Here is a 13749-nt window from a genome sequence, read left to right as displayed (position 1 = left end):
ATTTCTATGCATTTGTAGCGATGTTTCTTGCTCTCTCTCTCCCTCTCTCTCTATATCTCTCTTTCTCTCTTTCTACTCTCCCTCTTGCTCTTTTTCTCTAACTCTCTATCACTCGCTCTCGCTTGCTCTCCCTCTCTCTTTTTATCTCTCTCTCTTTCTCTCCCTCTCTCTCTCTCTGGTAGAGAATGCGTGGCGAGGCCGAGGATGACCAGAAGACGTTTGACACTCTCCAGGAGGAACTGCAGAAGGCGATGGCCATAAACGAGCGGATGACGCAGGTACACAGCGAGCACGACGCCGAGCTGGAGCACTACCGGCAAGTAGTGGCCGTGCTGGAGGAGCGCTGGCAGGCCGCGTTCGCCCAGATAGACCTGCGCCAATGCGAGCTGGACTTGGTGGGGAGGCAGATGAGCTCCTACCGCGAGAGCTATGACTGGCTCATCAGATGGCTCAGTGATGCCAAGCAGAGGCAGGAGAAAATCCAGGCCGTGCCCATCGGTGACAGCAAGGCCCTCAAGCAGCAATTGGCACAAGAGAAGGTACTATACAACTAATAATAAGAATAATTGAATGGATTTACAGTGGGGGAAAAAAGTATTTAGTCAGCCACCAATTGTGCAAGTTCTCCCACTTAAAAAGATGAGAGAGTCTGTAATTTTCATCATAGGTACACGTCAACTATGACAGACAAATTGAGAAGAAAAAAATCCAGAAAATCACATTGTAGGATTTTTAATGAATTTATTTGCAAATTATGGTGGAAAATAAGTATTTGGTCACCTACAAACAAGCAAGATTTCTGGCTCTCACAGACCTGTAACTTCTTCTTTAAGAGGCTCCTCTGTCCTCCACTCGTTACCTGTATTAATGGCACCTGTTTGAACTTGTTATCAGTATAAAAGACACCTGTCCACAACCTCAAACAGTCACACTCCAAACTCCACTATGGCCAAGACCAAAGAGTTGTCAAAGGACACCAGAAACAAAATTGTAGACCTGCACCAGGCTGGGAAGACTGAATCTGCAATAGGTAAGCAGCTTGGTTTGAAGAAATCAACTGTGGGAGCAATTATTAGGAAATGGAAGACATACAAGACCACTGATAATCTCCCTCGATCTGGGGCTCCATGCAAGATCTCACCCCGTGGGGTCAAAATGATCACAAGAACGGTGAGCAAAAATCCCAGAACCACACGTGGGGACCTAGTGAATGACCTGCAGAGAGCTGGGACCAAAGTAACAAAGCCTACCATCAGTAACACACTACGCCGCCAGGGACTCAAATCCTGCAGTGCCAGACGTGTCCCCCTGCTTAAGCCAGTACATGTCCAGGCCCGTCTGAAGTTTGCTAGAGTGCATTTGGATGATCCAGAAGAGGATTGAAACCAAAATATAACTTTTTGGTAAAAACTCAACTCGTCGTGTTTGGAGGACAAAGAATGCTGAGTTGCATCCAAAGAACACCATACCTACTGTGAAGCATGGAGGTGGAAACATCATGCTTTGGGGCTGTTTTTCTGCAAAGGGACCAGGACGACTGATCCGTGTAAAGGAAAGAATGAATGGGGCCATGTATCGTGAGATTTTGAGTGAAAACCTCCTTCCATCAGCAAGGGCATTGAAGATGAAACGTGGCTGGGTCTTTCAGCATGACAATGATCCCAAACACAGCGCCCGGGCAAGGAAGTAGTGGCTTCGTAAGAAGCATTTCAAGGTCCTGGAGTGGCCTAGCCAGTCTCCAGATCTCAACCCCATAGAAAATCTTTGGAGGGAGTTGAAAGTCCGTGTTGCCCAGCGACAGCCCCAAAACATCACTGCTCTAGAGGAGATCTGCATGGAGGAATGGGCCAAAATACCAGCAACAGTGTGTGAAAACCTTGTGAAGACTTACAGAAAACGTTTGACCTGTGTCATTGCCAACAAAGGGTATATAACAAAGTATTGAGAAACTTTTGTTATTGACCAAATACTTATTTTCCACCATAATTTGCAAATAAATTCATTAAAAATCCTACAATGTGATTTTCTGGAATTTTTTCCCTCATTTTGTCTGTCATAGTTGACGTGTACCTATGATGAAAATTACAGGCCTCTCTCATCTTTTTAAGTGGGAGAACTTGCACAATTGGTGGCTGACTAAATAAAAAATTTCCCCACTGTATATAGTGCTTTTCTACCTAGGTGCTCAAAGCATTTGACATAGTAACAGGGAAAACACCTAATCCACCACCGATGTGAGGCACCCAGGACTAGGTATCAGGAGGCTTCCATTACAAATAGGGGAGATGAAGCTTCTTAGCTTGATGATGGAGTGTAATGTTACAGTTTTGTCAGTGTTACAATCTTTTATCATTGCAGAAACTCCTAGAAGAGATCGAGAAGAACAAAGACAAGGTTGAGGAGTGTCAAAAACATGCAAGGGCATATATTGATGCGGTCAAGGTGCGTATGCAGATCGAATGTCACTTAAAACAAGATGATGCATATGGAGATTTATTACATTGATAATATTTTATATTATGTCCATGTGTTTTCCCCAGGACTATGAGCTTCAGGTAGTGACGTACAAAGCTCTGATTGAGCCCCTGGCTTCGCCCTTAAAGAAAACCAAAATGGAGTGTGCATCTGACAATATCATCCAAGAGGTAGGTCATATAGACATGATGGGGAATGTATTTAATACTATTTTACAGCTGCAGTAGCTTTAAAGTTGTTTACAATTACAGTGAGCTCCAAAAGTATTGGTACAGTGATACATTTTTAGAAATTATACAATGACTATGAGATACAGGTGCAGACTGACAGCTTTAAAATTAGGGTATTTTCATCCATATCGGGTGAACCGTTTAGAAATGACAGCACTTTCTGTACATAGTCCCCCCATTTTAGGGAACCAACGGTATTGGGACAAATTATATGTGCATTAAAGTAATCCAAAATGTAGTATTTGGCCCCATATTCCTAGCATGCAATGATTACATCAAGCTTGTGACACTACAAATTGTTGGATGCATTCGCTGTTTGTTTTGGTTGTGTTTCGGATGTAAATAATGTATTGTGTCATTTTGGAGTCACTTTTATTGTAAATAAGAAAAATAATGTTTCTAAACACTTCTACATTAATGTGGATGCTACCATGATTATGGATAATCCTGAATGAATCGTGAATAATGATGAGTGAGAAAGTTACAGAGGCATAAATATCATACACCCCAAAAATGCTAACTTCCCCTGTTATTGTTATGGTGAGAGGCTAGCAAGTCTTGGGGGTATGATATTTGTGCGTCTGTAACTTTCTCACTCATCATTATTCACGATTCATTGTCTTTCAGTATGTGACTCTGAGAACCCGATTCATTGTCTTTCAGTATGTGACTCTGAGAACCCGCTACAGTGAATTGATGACTCTGACCAGCCAGTACATCAAGTTTATTACGGAGACACAGCGCCGGCTTGAGGACGAGGAGGTAATTGAGGGACACATTGAAGACAGGCAGCAGCTCCCTGCTCAGCCACTAACCATAACAACAATATCCTGGTCCAAGATCTGTTTGTGCTATCATTTCAACACTTTTCCATGCCAAACATTTTGTTTGGCATGTCAAGGAGTGGTATGATGGCACAAACAGACTTGCATACCCAGGCTATAACAACATTGACTATAAACACTCTTTATGGAAAATCATATATATCCTTGTCAGTATACAGTGCCTTGCAAAAGTATTCATCCCCCTTGGCGTTTTTCCTATTTTGTTGCATTACAACCTGTAATTTAAATTTATTTTTATTTGGATTTCGTGTAATGGACATACACAAAATTGTCCAAATTGGTGAAGTGAAATGAAAAAAATAACTTGTTTCAAATCATTCTAAAAAATGAATAACGGAAAAGTGGTGCGTGCATATGTATTCACCCCCTTTGCTATGAAGCCCCTAAATAAGATCTGTTGCAACCAATTACCTTCAGAAGTCACATAATTATTTAAATAAAATCCACCTGTGTGCAATCTAAGTGTCACATGATCTGTCACATGATTTCAGTATATATACACCTGTTCTGAAAGGCCCCAGAGTCTGCAACATCACTAAACAAGCGGCACCACCAAGCAAGTGGCACTATGAAGACCAAGTAGCTCTCCAAACAGGTCAGGGACAAAGTTGTGGAGAAGTACAGATCAGGATTGGATAATAAAAAAAATCTGAAACTTTGAACATCCCACAGAGCACCATTTAAATCCATTATTTAAAAAAAGGAAAGAATATGGCACCACAACAAACCTGCCAAGAGAGGGCCGCCCACCAAAACTCACGGACCAGGCAAGGAGGGCATTAATCAGAGAGGCAACAAAGAGACTAAAGATAACCCTGAAGGAGCTGCAAATCTCCACAGCGGAGATTGGAGTATCTGTCCATAGGACCACTTTAAGCCGTACACTCCACAGAGCTGGGCTTTACAGAAGAGTGGCCAGAAAAAAGCCATTGCTTAAAGAAAAAAATAAGCAAACACATTTGGTGTTCGCCAAAAGGCATGTGGGAGACTCCCCAAACATATGGAAGAAGGTACTCTGGTCAGATGAGAATAAAATTGAGCTTTTTGGCCATCAAGGAAAATGCTATGTCTGGCGCAAACCCAACACCTCTCATCACCACGAGAACACCATCCCCACAGTGAAGCATGGTGGTGGCAGCATCATGCTGTGGGGATGTTTTTCATCGGCAGGAACTGGAAACTGGTCAGAATTGAAGGAATGATGGATGGCGCTAAATACAGGGAAATTCTTGAAGGAAACCTGTTTCAGTCTTCCAGAGATTTGAGACTGTGTCGGAGGTTCACCTTCCAGCAGGACAATGACCCTAAGCATGCTGTTAAAGCAACACTCAAGTGGTTTAAGGGGAAACATTTAAATGTCTTGGAATGGACTAATCAAAGCCCATACCTCAATCTAGTTGAGAATCTGTGGTATGACTTAAAGATTGCTGTACACCAGCGGAACCCATCCAACTTGAAGGAGCTGGAGCAGTTTTGCCTTGAAGAATGGGCAAAAATCCCAGTGGCTAGATGTGCCAAACTTATAGAGACATACCCCAAGAGACCTGCAGCTGTAAGTTTTTTGTTTTTTTTGGTCTTATTTCTTGTTTGTTTCACAAGGAAAAATATTTTGCATCTTCAAAGTGGTAGGCATGTTGTGTAAATCAAATGATACAAACCCCCCAAAAATCTATTTTAATTCCAGGTTGTAAGGCAACAAAATAGGAAAAATGCTAAGGGGGTTGAATACTTTCGCAAGCCACTGTATATGAAACGGTTTCAGAATGTTGGCATTTCTAAAACAGTCTGGGACTTTTTTAAAGGATCAACATATTTTTTGCTGTTGGGGTCTATGAGGAAATTAATTACATTAATACAGTAATTTAAATGCTGGTGCCGCATCACCTCCCATTTCCCAACAGTATCTGTCTCTCATTCCCCATATACTGTGGTGCATGGATGTATAATCAGTCTCTAAATTACACTTGCAAGTTACTTTTGCTACAGTTTCCCCTCAAGTCTATAGCAAACATAAGGTTCCCATTGAAACCCAGTCTTTTTCTTCTGCAATTTAATTTGTTATTTCACCCTTCAAACAAAATATTTCTGCACACTCCTTTTCCTCTGATATGGTGATTAGGACGCTGCAGTCTGACTAACGACCACTTCAGAATTATCCTATCAAATGACCAGTTTTGTTTTCCCCTTTCTTTTCTAACCTTGCCAGTGCTTTGTCATGATGAATATTAATCATGTTTAGGCACTTAAAATGTGAATAATCCACAAAGCACCAGGTATTTGAATAAATCCCCTCTCAACATATCACTCCACTTACATCATTAGTCTTCTACAGTAAGTCCCTGTTATCATTAGGCATCTATGTTTCATTCACACCAGTGAACCAACATGACATGAACATTCAACGATACTTCCCAAATATACATCCCCATGTTTGGACCTTGTCTAAGTGTAAAATGTCCCTCTTATAATTGAAAGAATATATCTTACACAATATCTTGCATAAAAGTAGGATTAGATTCTGCACGTATTTATTTATTTATTTTGTCTCATAGGGTAAACGACTGTAATCGGAATTGGCTTGCTTACATACAGTAGCTTTGACATTTTACGAACTTCTGTACATGGCTGTATAGGTGCTCAGAAGTTTGCCTAAAAATAGAAAAGTACTGATCAACTCAACTCTATGGGTAATACACTTTGCATGGTCTTTGCACATTATTATTTCTCTGCTTCTGTCCTTTCAAGTTTATTTCCAATTTTAAAACATGGTGGATTGAATTTGTAGAAGGTAAAAGATAATACAATCTTAGTCCAAGGTAAAGTTGAAGAGTAGTAGCCAAGTTAGTACATTGAAAAGTGTTCTTTGATTCTTATTTGATCTTAGTAAAGAAAGATGAAATGGTTACTTCAAAAGACATCAAGGAAAAATACCCCCACTGCATTATGTCATTCAAGATCCCAATAGTGTTGTGTTGCAATGTTAAGTCGAATTATGTGTGCCATACATTAAGTAAATGTGAAAATACATTAGGTTATTTTCTCGAAGCAATTAACAAACATTTATCTCCCTAGATAACACATATTTATTCATTTGAAATAACTTTTTGTTATTTCACATCTACAGTGGGGTCCGTATTGACAACAATGATAAAGATTAGCAAAAATGACTGTATAAAATACATTTCTATATTGTATGCTCAAAAACATTGGAACTTTTCTAGCATGCATTCGGAAAGTATTCAGACCCCTTCACTTTTTCCACATTTTGTTAAGTTACAGCCTTATTCTAAAATTGATTAAATTGTTTGTTTTCCTCATCAATTTACACACAATACCCCATAATGACAAAGTTTAAACAGGCTTTCAGAAATGTTTGCGAATGTATACAAATAAAAATATATCACATTTACATAAGTATTCAGACCCTTTACTCAGTACTTTGTTGAAGCACCTTTGGCAGCGATTACAGCCTTGAGTCTTATTGGTTATGATGCTACAAGCTTGGCACACCTGTATTTGGGGAGTTTATCCCATTCTTCTCTGCAGATCCTCTCAAGCTCTGTCAGGTTGGATGGGGAGCGTCGCTGCACAGCTATTTTTAGGTCTCTTCAGAGATGTCCGATTGGGTTCAATTCCGGGCTCTGGCTGGGCCACTCAAGGACATTCAAAGACTTGTCCCGAAGCCACTCCTGCATTGTCTTGGCTGTGTGCTTAGGGTTGTTGTCCTGTTGGAAGGTGAACCTTTTCCCTAGTCTGAGGTCCTGAGCGCTCTGGAGCAGGTTTTCATCAAGGATCTCTCTGTACTTTGCTCTGTTCATCTTTCCCTTGATCCTGACTAGTCTCCCAGTCCCTGCCACTGAAAAACTTCCCCACGGCATGATGCTGCCACCACCATGCTTCACCGTAGGGATGAAATTGGCCAGGTGATAAGCTGTGCCTGGTTTCCTCCAAACGTGAAGGTTGGCATTCAGGCCAAAGAGTTCAATCTTGGTTTCATCACACCAGAGAATCTTGTTTCTCATGGTCTAAGAGTCATTTAGGTGTGTTATGACTTCCGCCGAGGCTGCCTTGCCTCCTTGTTCGGGCAGGTTTCGGCGTTCGGCGTCACCGCCTTACTAGCTACTGCCGATCCATTTATCATCATTCCATTTGTCTTCAATCACACACACCTGGTCCTTATTCCCTCATTAGTCATTGTATAAGTGTTCCCTCTGCTTCCTTGTCTGTGTGGGTGATTGTTATTTGTGGAGGTTAGTGAAGCTCGTTGGAGCTCGTCTATTTTGTGTCGACGGGAGATTTCCCGAGTGCCTTGTATTTTCCAGTGCATTTCTGCGTAAACCTGTATTTTTGCGGATTAAAGCCTTTGTTTCTGTGATTTACCCTCCTGCGCCTGACTCCTTCCACACCACCTCATCACAAGGTGCCTTTTGTCAAACTCCAAGCAGGCTGTCATGTGCCTTTTACTGAGGAGTGGCTTCCATCTGTCCACTCTACCATAAAGGCCTGATTGGGGAGTGCTGCAGAGATGGTTGTCCTTCTGGAAGGTTCTCCCATCTCCACAGAGGAACTCTGGAGCTCTGTCAGAGTGCCTATCGGGTTCTTGGTCACCTCCCTGACCAAGGCCCTTCTCCCCTGTTTGCTCAGTTTGGCCAGGCGGCCAGCCTTAGGAAGAGTCTTGGTGGTTCCAAACTTCTTCCATTTAAGAATGATGGCCACTGTGTTTTGGTACCCTTCCCCAGATCTGTGCCTCGACACAATCCTGTCTCGGAGCTCTACGGACAATTCCTTTGACCTAATGACTTGGTTTTTGTTCTGACATGCACTGTCAACTGTGGGACCGTATATAGACAGGTGTGTTCCTTTCCAAATCATGTCCATTCAATTGAATGTACTACAGGTGGACTCCAATCAAGTTGTAGAAACATCTCAAGGATGATCAATGGAAACAGGATGCACCTGTGCTCAATTTCGAGTCTTATAGCAAAGGGTCTGAACATGTATGTAAATATGGTATTTCTGTTTTTTTTATTTGTAATAGATTCGCAAACATTTCTAAAAACCTGTTTTCGCTTTGTCATTATGGGGTATTGTGTGTAGATTTATAGTTTTTTCATTTATTTAATCAACTTTAGAATAAGGCTGTAACGTAACAATGTTGAAAATGTCAACAGGTATGAATACTTTCCCAATGCACTGTAACTATCAGTTTTTTAATTATTTATTTTATTCAGTCATTTTTGCTCATGTTTATCAAGGTTGTCAATCATTTTGGACCCAACTGTATGTGTACCTACATGTACTTTTTTAAAAAACTTTTTTGAGTACTTCAAACAACTCAAACATTTATATTCTAACACTGTAATACATTGTTTTCCCCTTTTCTGTTTGCTTCCACTAATACAGACAGCTACTGAAATACTAAAGAAGGAGGAGAGAAAAAAGTTGTCTGAGATGCAGGCTGAATTAGACAAACAAAGGCAGTTAGCTGAGGCACACGCCAAAGCTATCGCTAAAGCGGAACAAGAAGCCCAAGAGCTCAAGTTGAAAATGAAAGAAGAGGTCAGCAGGAGGGAGGTTGTGAAAGTAGATTCTGAGAAACAGAAGCACAACATACAGCAGGAGCTGCACGAACTCAAGAACCTGTCAGAGCAGGAGATCCAAACAAAGAGCCAGCAGGTTGAGGAGGCACTGTATAGTCGTACCAAGATGGAGGAGGAGATCCATATCATCAGAATCCAATTAGAGACTACCATAAAGCAGAAGGCCACAGCTGAGGCCCAACTTCAGCAGCTCAGGGACATAGCTGCCAATGCTGAGAGACTGAGGAAAGTTACTCAGGAGGAGGCAGAGAAGCTTCGCAAGCAGGTGAATGAAGAGACTCAGAAAAAGCGCAATGCAGAGGAGGAGCTGAAACGCAAAACAGAGGCAGAACAAGAAGCTGCCAAGCAAAAGCAGAAGGCCCTGGATGAGTTGCAGAAGTTCAAGATGCAAGCTGAAGAGGTGGAGAGACGCATGAAACAGGCAGAAGAGGAGAAGCAGAGGCAGGTTATGGTTGCAGAGGAGGTGGCACAGAAGAGTGCCGCCACCGAGCTGCAAACCAAACGCATGTCCTTTAACGAGAAGGCTGTAAAGCTCGAGGCATCTCTGAAACAAGAACAGGGCACTGTTATTCAGTTGCAGGAAGAGGCACAGTGTCTCAAGAAGCAACAAGAGGAAGCCAACAAAGCCAGGGAGGAAGCAGAGAAGGAGCTTGAGAAGTGGAGGCAGAAAGCCAATGAGGCACTCCGTTTGAGGCTCCAGGCTGAGGAAGAAGCCCACAAGAAGAGCCAGGCTCAGGAGGAAGCAGAGAAACAGAAAGAGGAAGCTGAGCAAGAGGCAAAGAAAAGGGCTAAGGCTGAAAAGGCTGCACTTAAGCAAAAGGAAATGGCAGAGAAGGAGCTGGATAAACAGAGGAAATTGGCAGAGGGAACAGCCCAGCAGAAACTCTCTGCAGAGCAAGAGTTAATTCGCCTAAGGGCTGACTTTGACCATGGTAAGCAACAGAGGTCTTTATTGGATGAAGAGCTCCAGCGCCTGAAAAAAGAGGTGAATGCTGCAGTAAAACAAAGGAAGCAGCTAGAAGATGAACTGGCCAAAGTGAGAAGTGAAATGGAAGTTCTTCTTCAGATGAAGTTGAAAGCTGAGAAGGAGACCATGTCTACAACAGAGAAAAGCAGAAATCTCCTTGAGTCTGAGGCATTGAAAATGAGGCAACTAGCTGAAGAGGCGACTAAGCTGAGATCAATCGCTGAAGAGGCAAAGAAGCAGAGGCAGGCAGCGGAGGATGAGGCGGCTCGGCAAAGAGGAGAGGCTGAGAATATACTCAAGGAAAAACTGGCAGCCATTAATGAAGCAACTGGCCTGAAAACTGAAGCTGAGATTGCCCTGAAGGATAAAGAGGCAGAGAATGAGAGACTTAGGAGAAAAGCCGAAGATGAGGCTTATCAGAGAAAGGTCTTAGAAGACCAAGCAAAACAGCACAAGCAAGACATTGATGAAAAGATCTTCCAGCTTAAGAAGACTTCTGATTCTGAATTGGAGAGGCAGAAGAAGATTGTAGAGGAAACTCTTAAGCAGAGGAGGGTGGTCGAGGAGGAGATTCGCATCCTAAAACTAAACTTTGAGAAGGCATCAACAGGCAAGTTGGATCTTGAGTTGGAGTTGAACAAGCTTAAAGGCATTGCAGATGAGACTAATAGGAACAGAATCAAGGCTGAAGAAGAAGCAGAGAAACTCAGAAAGCTTGCTTTAGAGGAGGAGAACAAAAGGAAGCAAGCTGAAGAGAAAGTTAAAAAGATCACTGCTGCAGAGGAAGAGGCAGCGCGACAATGCCATGCAGCTCAGAAAGAAGTTGAGCGCCTCAAAAAGATTGCTGCTGATGCTAACAAGCAGAAGGACAATGCTGACAAAGAAACAGAGAAACAGATTATTCTTGCCAAAGAGGCTGCACAGAAATGTAGTAATGCAGAAAAGCGAGCACGGGACGTTCTGGTCAAGCAGAAAGAGGAGAATCTTTCCCAGGGCAAGCTCAAAGAGGAGTTTGACAAGGCTAAGAAACTTGCACAAGAAGCTGAGAAGGCCAGGGAGAAAGCTGAGAAGGAGGCTGCTTTACTCCGTCAAAAAGCAGAGGATGCTGAGAAACAGAAGAAAGCAGCTGAAGCTGAGGCTGCCAAACAGGCCAAGGCTCAGGGGGATGCTGAGAGACTGAAGAAGGAAGCAGAGCAGGAGGCTGCAAAGCGAGCAGAAGCTGAGGCTTCTGCTCTGAAACAGAAGCAGCAGGCAGACGCAGAGATGGCCAAGCACAAAAAGCTAGCTCAACAAACATTGAAGCAGAAGACACAAGTTGAGCAGGAGCTAGCAAAGGTGAAACTGCGACTGGATGAGACCGATAAGCAGAAATCTGTTTTGGATGAGGAGCTTCAGCGCCAGAAGGATGAAGTTAGCAATGCTGTCAAGCAGAAAGCTCAAGTGGAGGATGAGCTATTTAAGGTCAAGGTCCAGATGGAGGAGCTGGTCAAACTTAAGCTTAGAATTGAGAATGAGAATCAGCGTCTGATGAGTAAAGACAAAGATAATGCTCAGAAATTCCTGGAAGAGGAAGCTGAGAACATGAAGAAGCTAGCAGAGGATGCTGCCAGGCTAAGCTTAGAAGCTCAAGAGGCAGCCCAAGAGAGACAGATTGCAGAGTCCGAGCTTGCCGAACAGAGGGTTCTTGCTGACAAAATGCTGAAGGAGAAAATGCAAGCTATCCAAGAAGCAACTAAACTGAAAGCTGAGGCAGAGAAGCTCCAGAAACAAAAGGACAAGGCTCAGGAGCAGGCCCAAAAACTGCTGGAGGACAAGCAGCAAATGCAGCAGCGTCTTGATGAGGAGACCGAGGGCTTCCAAAAATCTCTAGAGGCTGAGCGCAAGAGGCAGCTTGAAGCAACTGCAGAGGCAGAGAAATTGAAGCTCAGGGTGACACAGCTCAGTGATGCTCAGTCCAAAGCAGAGGAGGAGGCCATGAAATTCAAGAAACAAGCTGATGAGATCAGAGTTCGTCTCCAAGAGAAAGAGCAACACGTTTCAGAAAAAGTCATTGTAGAGAAACTGGAGGGGCAGAGATTACAGAGCTTCAAAGAGTCTGATGACTTGTGCAAAACCATAGCTGACCTTGAGAAAGAAAAGGAGAAATTACAAAAAGAGGCTGCAGATCTACAGAATAAGTCTAAAGAGGTATTGTGCAATGTGAAATAATCTTGTGAAATAATAAGTGCAAATCTCTTTGCAAATAACCATAACCTTCTCAAAAACACTAACACATAAAGGAGGTCCACATTTACCATTCATGTGAATTGCAGAGACTGTCATCAATACTAAGTGTTCAGCAATTACTCATGAACCAAATTTTGCCGCATTTTGTAAACACAATTATATTTTCTAGCATATGCTTATAATTGCTTTTCAAATGAAACCGATTTCGAATACATTTCAGAAATTACATGTCGTATACACTACCAGTCAAAAGTTTGGACACACCTACTCATTCAAGGGTTTTTCTTTATTTTTAAAATGTTTTACATTGTAGAATAATGGTGAAGACATCAACATTATGAAATAACACATATGGAATCATGTAGTAACCAAAAAAGTTTTAAACAAATTAAAATATATGTTATATTTGAGATTCTTCAAATAGCCACCCCTTTGCCTTGATGACAGCTTTGCACAAGTTTGGCATTCTCTCAACCAGCTTCATGAGGTAGTCACCTGGAATGCATTTCAATTAACAGGTGTGTCTTCTTAAAAGATCATTTGTTGAATTTCTTTCCTTCTTAATGTGTTTGAGCCAATCTGTATATCCCCCCTGACAAGGTAGGGGTGGGTATACAGAAGAGAGCCCTATTTGGTAAAATACCAAGTCCATATTATGGCAAGAACAGCTCAAATAAGCAAAGAGAAACAACAGTCCGTCATTATTTTAAGACATGAAGGTCAGTCAATACGAAACATTTCAAGAACTTTGAAAGTTTCTTCAAGTGCAGTCGCAAAAACCATCAAGCGCTATGATGAAACTGGCACTCATGAGGACCGCAACAGGAATGGAAGACCCAGAGTTACCTCTGCTGCAGAGGATAAGTTCATTAGCGTTAACTGCACCTCAGATTGCAGGCCAAATAAATGCTTCACAGAGTTCAAGTCACAGACACATCTCAACATCAACTGTTACGAGGGGACTGTGTGAATCAGGCCTTCATGGTCGAATTGCTGCAAAGAAACCACTACCAAAGGACACCAATAATAAGAAGAGGCCTGCTTGGGCCAAGAAACATGAGCAATGGACATTAGACCGGTGGAAATTTGTCCTTTGGTCTGGAGTCCAAATTGGAGATTATTGGTTCCAACCACCATGTCTTTGTGAGACACAGTGTGGGTGAACGGATTATCTCCACATGTGTATTTCCCACCGTAAAGCATGGAGGAGGAGGTGTTATGGTGTGGGGGTGCTTTACTGGTGACACTGTCTGTGATTTATTTAGAATTCAAGGCACACTTAACCAGCATGGCTACCACAGCATTCTGCAGAGATACGCCATCCCATCTGGTTTGGGCTTAGTGGGACTATCATTTGTTTTTCAATAGGACAATGACCCAACACACCTCCAGGCTGTGTAAGGACT

At 42.4% G+C, this 13749-nt stretch overlaps 1 protein-coding gene across 1 annotated transcript in view; it reads left to right on the top strand.

Moving 5' to 3' along the window:
• LOC121553928 (plectin-like) overlaps positions 1–13749 on the top strand; it is a 131396-nt gene that overhangs the window by 78056 nt on the left and 39591 nt on the right. Inside the window, 5 exon segments of the mRNA XM_045211666.1 lie at positions 183–539; positions 2359–2442; positions 2541–2645; positions 3369–3467; positions 8954–12304. Coding sequence (XP_045067601.1) covers positions 183–539; positions 2359–2442; positions 2541–2645; positions 3369–3467; positions 8954–12304 — 3996 coding nt within the window.

This window comes from Coregonus clupeaformis, chromosome 38 (genome assembly GCF_020615455.1).
Source record: "Coregonus clupeaformis isolate EN_2021a chromosome 38, ASM2061545v1, whole genome shotgun sequence".
Lineage (NCBI taxonomy): Eukaryota > Metazoa > Chordata > Actinopteri > Salmoniformes > Salmonidae > Coregonus > Coregonus clupeaformis.
This window is presented reverse-complemented; position numbering and strand designations above follow the sequence as displayed.